This window comes from Myotis davidii, unplaced genomic scaffold (genome assembly GCF_000327345.1).
Source record: "Myotis davidii unplaced genomic scaffold, ASM32734v1 scaffold93, whole genome shotgun sequence".
NCBI lineage: Eukaryota > Metazoa > Chordata > Mammalia > Chiroptera > Vespertilionidae > Myotis > Myotis davidii.
The window spans coordinates 4,218,099-4,227,937 of NW_006292095.1; the positions used below are offsets into that span (position 1 = coordinate 4,218,099).

Genomic DNA, 9,839 nt, shown 5'->3' on the forward strand with positions numbered 1-9,839 from the left:
CTGTGCGTGACAGGGGGTGGGCCCACCCCCTCCCCATCGACCCTGCCTTGAGTGTGACAGGGGGCACCCCAATCTCCCAGTTGGCCCTACCCTGAGCATGATTGAGGTTGGCATCGCAACCTCCTGATCCACCCTGCTCTGTGCATGACAGGGTGCGGTGCCCCAACTCCCCAATCGGCCCTGCTCTGAGCCCAACCAGGGGCTGCACCTAGGGATTGGGCCTGCCCTCTGCCACCCAGGAGCAGGCCTAAGCCATCAGGTCGTTATCTCCCGAGGGGTCCCAGACTGCGAGAGGGCACAGGCCGGGCTGAGGGACCCCGCCTCCACCCCGAGTGCACAAATTTTTGTTCCCCGGGCCTCTAACAATGGGTGCTGGCATATCTATAGAATAACTTCCCAAAAGTAGAACTACATATCAGAGGGTAAATGCATTCATTTTTTAAGGCACTGTCAAATTGACCACCATAATGGTGGTTACGATTTACCACACCAGCCAGCAATATATAAGAATTCATCACGGCCTCACCCACTGGGTCAAACTTGTGCATGTTAGCCAACCTGGTAGGTGAAAAATTATATACCATTTTAACTTGCATTTCTTTTTTAACACTATGAGTTAAGCAACTTTTCATACTTAAGGAAATGTAATTTTCTTTCTGCTCAGTCCTTTGACTATTCTACTGGGCAATGGGTTTTTTCCTTCTCAATTTCTAAAAGCTCTTTATGTATTAGAGATATTAGCTTTGTCTATGTATGAGCTGGAAGCATTCTCCCCAATTTGCCATAGTCTTTCAATGCTTCTCTCCAAGCTTAAGTTTATTATTCTTGTATAGTTGAATTTATCAACCTCATTTTTTATGGCTTCTGGATTTTATCTTATTATACTTTTAAAAATTCACTAATTAACATTAACTTTATCTGTCCCATGGTCTTGAGGGAATGGCTATAGTAAATATGAACAGAAATGATACACTGTAAAATTTTTCCTCACAATTTTAAGTTTTTAAAAGTACCAGAAATTTCTTTTAAAAATTGTATGACATTACATGAAACAACATTCAACCCAATTAAAAATATAGAAATATTAAAGCAAGCTTGATTATATCATTTCATACCTACTAATTAGTAGACAAAATTTTGATTAAAGCATCCAACATTGGTAAGGTTATGTTGAAATTGGTACCTTCATACTGTTGGCAGCATTACATAAATTCATTTGGAATTTTTATCAAGAACTATAAAAAAGATTATACCCTTCAACCTAGTAATCTCATTTCTAGCAATTTATCCTCCAACTGGAAAAATATGCATAAGTATTAAGATATACACTACACTGTTACCAGTGCACATAAAAACTTAAAAACAATTTTATTAACCAATGTCACCCCCAATAAATTAATTTAAAATAAATAAATGTGGCAGAATTTAAATGTTAAAAAACTTAGAAGCAACCTAAATGTCTAATAATTACAAAACAGCTAAGTCAAGTTATGGCACATCCACTCAATGGAATGATACAGAGCCATTAGTTCTGACTTCTACCTCTAGTCAAGGTGAAGTAACAGGGACCAGATTTATCCTGACAGCTGGAATAACCACAAAACCAGGCAAAATATGTAAAGCAAACACTTCAAGACACTGAACATCAGTAAATGAAAAACAATGATACCTGAGATAGAAAATGAGTAAGAGTTTGCTGCCTACTCAAAGTTAACAGATCATGATGAGGAATGAGGAAACCCATGTAAAGCTCAGTGATCTCCTTAAGTTGAGGAGATGGAGCTGGTTGTCCCCAAAGCAGCCAGAGTTCATTTGGCAAAGAACCAGAGGAGGGAGCTGCACAGACAGAACTTGTGAGCTCTGCAAAGGGTTCCTTTAACATTAGTTGAGTACTGATCTACATATGCATAGAAGGAAACCACCTGAAGCCAGAGAAAAAATGACCTGTAAGAATTAGTGAGAACATATCCCACAAGTCACACAGGACTGGGAAAATGCCTGTTCCTACCATTTCTGGTGGGAAACTCCATAATTACTGTGGCATTGAGTAGAATAGACAAAAGAGGTTTGGTCTCAGTAATAAGGGAAATTAGCCCAGGCTAAATGCTACTCTGGTCCTCCCTAAAGAGCTTAAAAGCAAAACCCAAAAGGATCAAGCTATAAATTATGTTCAAGTAACATCAGCACACTGGAACAAAGTTCATCAATATAAATCTAAAAATATCTAGTATCCAAAAAAGGCAAAATTCACAATTTCTGGCATCCAGTAAAAAAATGACAAGGCATGCAAAGAAGCAGGAAAATATGATCCAAAATGAGGGGGGGAAAACACATCAAAACTAACCAACTATAGATGATAGAATTGGTAGACAACAACATTAGAAGTTAGAACTGTATTACATATGTTCAAGAGTAAAGATTGAACATGTTTTGTAGACATAAAAGATACAAAAAAGAGAAACAAATGGAACTTACAGAGGTAAAAAATACAAAGATAAAAATTACACTGCATGTAATTAATGACAGATCAGATACCACAGAAGAAGAGTGAATTTGAAAAAGAACAATACAAACTATTCATAATTAAAAAGAGAATAAACAATAAAATAATCAAAGCAAAAAAATGAGATGTGAAAGAACTTCAAGTTATCAAATATACATGTACTTAGAGTCCCTGAAGAAGAGGAAAGAGGAAAATAGAAAAAAAGTTGCTCAACATCACTCATCATCAGAGAAATACAAATAAATACTGCAATGAAGTACCACTCACACCTGTCAGGATGGCTATCATCAAGAAATCAACAAACAAGTGTTGCTGAAGATGTGGAGAAAAGAGAACCTTTGTGCATTGTTAGTGAGAACGCAGACTGGTGCAACCACTCTGGAAACATTGTGGAGGTTCCTAAAAATCAAAAAATGGAATTGCCTTATGATCCAGTGGTGATTGCACTTCTGGAAATAAATCCAAAGAAATCTGAAACATTAATTCAACAGAATATATGCACCCTGTGTTCACTGCAATATTATTTGCAATAGCCAATATATGGAAGCAACCCAGGTGTCCATCAATAAATGAATGGATAAGAAAGCTGTCACACATATATACCATGGAATATTACTTGGCCATTAAAAAGAATGAAGTCTTACCATTTATGACAACATGGATGAACCCAGAGGGTATTATGCTAAGTGAAATAAGTCAGAGAAAGACAAATACCACATGATTTCACTTACATGTGAAGTCTAAAGAACAAAATAAACAAAATAGAAACAGACTCATAGATACAGTGAACAAAGTGACAGTTGTCAGAGGGGAAGTGGGGTTGGAACTAGGTGAAAAACGTGAAGGGATTAAGAAGTAAAAATTGATAGTTACAGAATAGTCAGAGAAATGTACTTACAGCATAGGGAATATAGTCAATGATATCATACACACACATACTTGAAACATCAAGGGGACCACTCTGTAAAGTGCATAATTTTCTAGCCACTGTGCTGTACATCTGAAACTAATACAGGATAATACTAAATGTAAACTGTAATTGAAAAAAATAAAGATTCTGGGACTTACAAGGGTCAGGCCAGAAAAACTTCTTTACTGAGGTCAATTAATGTCTAAATGAACTACATATGACATATCTGTGCATATAATTCAATAAAGCACCTCGTTATTATTAAAAAAAAAATTAAGACAAAATGGCCAAAACTTGAAGAGACCTATAAAAGCACAAATCAAAAAAGTTTAACAAATTTCAAGCATGCCAAGGCACATTATAGTCAAATACTAAAAATCAGAAATGAAGAGAAAATCTTAGAGGGTAAAAACACACTTTACAAACAGAAGACACAAAAAAAGATGATGGGAAAAATTATAAGCTGGAAGACAATGTAGGAACATCCTTGAAGAAGTAAAATGGTGATAAAACTTCACCCGAGAATATTTTACCCAGTTATTATTCGAGGCAAAATACTTTTTCATATACACAAGAGCTAAAATATTTGTCATTGGTAGACCTGCATTATAAGAAATGTGAAAAGAAGTACTACAAGCAGAAATTAAATGATAGCAAATAGAAATGTGACTTTACACACATACACTCAAATGAAGAGTCCAGAAATGGTAACAGTGTGAGAAAATATAAAGACTTTTTCTATTACTTAAATATCTTCAAAAGATAATCAACTCTGTAAAGCAAAAATAGTAACAGTGTATCGTAGGATTCACAGCATATGCAGAACTATGTCATCAATACCACAAAAGGCAAAGGGAGATAAGTGGAAATATACTAAAGCACTACAATGCTTACACTAAGAAAAAAAAGGTCTCAAATCAAATACCTGATTGATCTTCTAAAAAACTAGGAAAAAAGAAAGCCAAAGTAAACAGAAGAAAATACAAAGCATTTTTCATAAAGGACTTGTATGCAGAATAAAGAACTCTCAAAACTCAGGAAGACAAAGAACCTAACTAAAAATGAGACAATTTGAATAGACATGACACCAAAGATGATATAAGCACATCTTTGATGATGATCAACATCATTAGTAATTACAGAAATACAAATTAAAATCACAGTGAAATACCACTACATTCCAACCAGTATTACTAAAATTACAAAAACTGATCACACCAAGTATTGGAGAGGATGTGGAGAAATTAGAACCCTCATATACAGCTGGAGAGAGTGTACATTGGTACAGCCACCTTGGGAAACAGTTTGGCAGTTTCTAAAAATGCTAAATATAAACCTACTCTATGAGCCAACCATTCCACCTAGTGTTTACCCAGGAGAAAGAAAGCATATCTTCTCAGTAGGAAGATACTGGTGTCAAGGAGCTCATTCATAGTCTATAAGGGAATAAAAATAAGTAGTATGTCAGTAATTACTATAGTATGTGATAGTGCTTATAGTAACGCGAATAGGAAGGGCATGTTAATTCAGAGTTAGGCAGTCAGGGAAAAATTCCTAGGGGAAATAAGGTATAAACTGAAATCTGCGTATCAATTAGCCAAGTTCTAACAATCCTACATAATAAAAGGCTAATATGCAAATCAACCGAACAGCGGACCAACTGGTCACTATGACACACACTGACCACCAGGGGGCAGACGCTCAATGCAGGAGCTGCCCCCTGGTGGTCAATGCGCTCCCACAGGGGGAGCACCACTCAGCCAGAAGTCGGGCTCACAGCTGGCAAGCACAGCTGCGGTGGTGGGAATCTCTCCTGCCTCCACAGCAGTGCTAAGGGTATCCAACTGATGGCTTAAGCCCGCTCCCCGCTGTCAGACATCCCCCGAGGGCTCCCAGACTGCGAGAGGGCACATGCCAGGCTGAGGGACCCCTCCCAACAGCCCACCTCCAAGTGCATAAATCTCATACACCAGGCCTCTAGTGTGAATATAATATGGTATGAAAGCCCAGAGGTAAAAGGGAGTAGTAGCTTATTAGAGGAAATAAAAGAAGTTACAATATCTTAAGCATAGTGAAATGAGGTTGGAAAAGTGAAGCTAGGAAAAATAATGCAGGGCATTTAAGCCATGTTATGAATTTTTGTACTTCATTCTAATAGCAATGCAGAAGCACTGAATTTCAAGCAAGACACTGGCATAATCAAAACTGAATTCTTGAAGGAAAACACTGAAACTCTGTAGTGTGGAATGTGGATTAGGAAGCAAGATGGGAAAGAGGGAGCCTAATTAAGAGGCCATTATGTAAGACCAGGCAAGAAATTGAAAGTAATTAACAGGGATGAAAGAAATGGAAACATCTATGAAAAATTTAGGAGGCAGAACCAACATAACGTTTAAGTGCCGTGAGAAGTGTGGGAGAGGTATAAGGATGCCCAATATCTGACATGGCCATTGGGAGATCACACTAATTTTCTTCTATGTTACTTGCCATTATATGTAGGTCCACTGTCCACACTTCCTCCGTATCCTTTAGTCTCACAATTTGGGGGAGCCCAGCCATTTTCACAGTGACAATTCTTATTGCTATTACATACCTTCAAAACAAACAAAACACCATTTTTGTTCATTGTGAATGTTGTTCTAAATCATGAACTCTAGAATAGAAACCAAGAGAAAGAACTAAATTCATGCAAATTCATAGACACTCTTTAAGAATAAAAAATGTATCAGGTATATAAATTCCCCAATCTAAAAATTTAAAAATCTTAGGAAGTCTCACATAACCCTTACTGCAGCGGTTCTCAACCTGTGGGTCACGACCCCTTTGGGGGTCGAACGACCCTTTCACAGGGGTCGCCTAAGACCGTCAGAAAACACATTTATAATTACATATTGTTTTTGTGATTAATCACTATGCTTTCATTATGTTCAATTTGTAACAATGAAAATACATCCTGCATATCAGATATTCACATTACGATTCATAACAGTAGCAAAATTACAGTTATGAAGTAGCAATGAAAATAATTTTATGGTTGGGGGTCACCACAACATGAGGAACTGTATTGAAGGGTTGCGGCATTAGGAAGGTTAAGAACCACTGCCTTACTGGGATTCCTCATTAAACAGCATTATTTCCATGAACAAGCCAAAAGAGAACATGACTCACCCCATGTCCATGACACTTCTTCTGAATGTCACAGTCATAATTCAGAACAGAAGCATTTACACATTGGAAATTTCTACAGATCTGGGGGAGGGGAAATGAAGTAATAAGTAAAGAAAAATTGACAAATTAATAAAACTAGCCAGGAAAAAAAGACCTGGGCATAGATAATTTCATTATTTAGGAACTCTTTCAAACTCTTATTTTTTAATATAATTGATTTATTTTTTTTTACAGAACGGAAGGGAGAGGAATAGAGAGATAGAAACATCGATGAGAGAGAAACATCAATCAGCTGCCTCCTGAACACCCCCTACTGGGATGTGCCCACAACCAAGTACATGCCCTTGACTGGAATCGAACCTGGGACCCTTCAGTCCACAGGTCGATGCTCTATCCACTGAGCCAAACTGGTCATGGCTTTTTCAAACTTTTAAAGAATAGTTATTCCCATATTATATATTTGCAAATGGAGAAAAGTAAGTAAAATTAATTAATTGACATATAACTAATTGATCATAAAGGGCAAAGATGATACAAAGACCAAAAACAAACTATAATATACCCTTCTATACTAAAATAGATGTGAAAATCCTAAGTATTCAGATGAGGAAAACTACAGAATTTCTCGTTTTTTATTTCAGGACATTAAGTTTGGAGCCAAAGATGAACTATCTGGGACCACAAAAAAAAAGAAGCTTAAGAGTGCTCCTCTTCCACTTTTTTTCACTCTTAATGTTTAGCCTCTCCCCTAAATAAAAATGTTGAGTAAACATATCAAAAATAGATGTCTGAAGTAACACCAAACTGAAAGCCTGCTCACAGTGCCAGGGTCTAGCCTTTAGCAGAGGCCAGAAAGGATAGGATCCAACCCATCCTATTTCACTGCTGTACACAATGTTCAGTGCTTGGTTCTATCAGTGTGTCAGCATAGGCACACATACCAAGCATTTCCTATCCTTCTTGTACATAAATGTTAACATATTATGACATCACAACAAAATGCAAAGTTAAAGGGCCTAATGATATATCTATACATGTTAGTACTAACCTGGAGTTTAAAGTCAATATTTTTCCAACAACAACAACAAAAAAGCATGTAGGGGTTTGAAAGCAATAATGATACATTTTATATGGGGGAAATCAGTAGATACTATTTTTATTCTTGATGTTGGTGGGAGAAATATACTAATGTGTTTTTCTTGCTATAAAAAAACCCAGAAGGACTTTAATGGGGAAAAAAGATAAGTCACTGCCACACTGAACTCACACACACACACACACACACACACACACACACACACACACACACACCACAAACATACAATTTTTTTAATCCAGGAAGAGAATAAGATAAGGTAGGAAATATTTTTTAAAACAGTATTAAGATCATATAAATAGGTTGAAACATTAACAAATTCAACAGTGCCAATAAAAGCCAAAGCCCTACCAAATTATAAAAATACAAAATCAAAACAGAATATTTATATTATATTGGGATACAAAAAAACTTTTCTAAGCATGACATGAAACCAAGACAAAACTGAAAGATAGTTTAAAGTTTCTTTATGGCAGAGACAAATGAGAAACTGTAAAAAATATTTGCAACATAACTGACAATTAACATTCTTTATATATGAGGAACCCTTAAAAACAATAAAAAATGACAACGCAACAAAGAAAGAAAAAAGATGTGAATATGGACTTAACAGAAAAAAAATACATAGAGGTAATAAAAATTTAAAAAGATGACCAAGAAGAAAAATGCAAAATAAAATAATGAGGCTGTGGGAACCACACCAGGTCCCTGCATAGTCAAGGCCAATGGGAGCACAGAGGCCTTGTTATCAATACACCAGAATGGCCAAATGCCGCTCTGGCATAAGCCTAATCAAGATGTCCAAGGACTCTGAGCCTGGGAATCCTAATCAAGCCAAGATACATGAGCAGGTGCAAGGACACGCAGGACACTCTGCCCTTCTGTAGCCAGTGTGATTGATGTAACTATTGGCACGAAGCCTTCTTTGTCTAAATAGTGTAAAAGTAGGTTACTGACCAGCTAGTCCGATGGAGTGAGAAGTCTGTGAGAGAGCAGGCGAAGAGAAGAAGAGAGCTCAGCGAAGCAGAGGCGACAGGCACAGAGAATGTAGCTCCTATGTGTGCAGGAGACGCTGGGGAGCTCAGATACTGCTATACCAGCCGGTGTCTGGCTGCCTGCCTGTAGTTTGCTGTGAGGGCTGTTCTTGTCTGATGGCTATATGGCCCCTGGCTTCTGCAATAAAGACTCATTCTTATATACCCACAACTGATCATGGCTTCTCCGTTTGCCCCGCTGCCAAGAATCGACCTGTGTCTCTGACACTTGATAAAGGAGGAACTTAGACTAAGTTCCCAACAATTGTACAGTGGGCAGGGTTCAAGCAGGAACCAGCCCTGACGTAGTCGAATGGGAGAATTTAGAAGAATACATGGACTGAAAGTCACCCAGAACAACTCAGACCAGCAGAGCTGTGCAGGGCTCTGGCTATGCTCTGACAGAGGCTTTTTGTCACCTAGTCAGGATGTCAAAAATTAAAGAGATTAGAAACACACAATGTTAGCAAGAGTGTGAGAGAAAATAAGACACCCTTATATACAACTAGTGGAATGGAAGTTACCACCTTACTGAAAAGTAAATTGGCAGTGCCTATAAGATTATTAATGCATATCTCTTAATTTAAAAAAATCAACTAGAAATCTATCCTACAGAAGTACTCACAAAAGTAGGTGAGAGTAAATGTAGATGAGTGTTCGATGCTACTAAAAAAATAATAAACTAGACGACAAAATAAGAATGTGAAGGGTCTGAATATGTAATTATCAAACACTATCCTATCTAATAAAACAGAAACATAATTGGTGTGCGACCACTACCCTTCCCATTGGCTAATCAGCGAGATATGCAAATTAACTGACAGCCAAGATGGCATAACCGCCAACAAAGATGGCGGTTAATTTGCATACTCACAATGATGAGAGGCGAAAGGGGAAGGACTGAAGAATGTGGTGATCAGCAACCCAGGTGGCAGGCAAGAGTTGGGGGGTGGGCAACGGCTGCCTTCCCCCCCACCCCCAGCGGGTGATCGCCATGGGAAAGCTGGGGTTGCCGGCTGGCCTGCGGCCCTGATCGCCATGGCAATTGGAGGGCGGGAGGGCCGAGTTGCAGGCCAGGAAGCAACCACAGACCCCCACCATGGCAATCGAAGGGCGGGAGGGCGGGGG

The 9,839-nt window shown here is 38.1% G+C and overlaps 1 protein-coding gene across 1 annotated transcript in view; it reads right to left on the reverse strand.

The window, feature by feature from the left end:
* ADAM9 (ADAM metallopeptidase domain 9) overlaps positions 1 to 9,839 on the reverse strand; it is a 110,307-nt gene that overhangs the window by 21,112 nt on the left and 79,356 nt on the right. Inside the window, 2 exon segments of the mRNA XM_006765559.2 lie at positions 5,901 to 6,006; positions 6,582 to 6,662. Coding sequence (XP_006765622.1) covers positions 5,901 to 6,006; positions 6,582 to 6,662 — 187 coding nt within the window.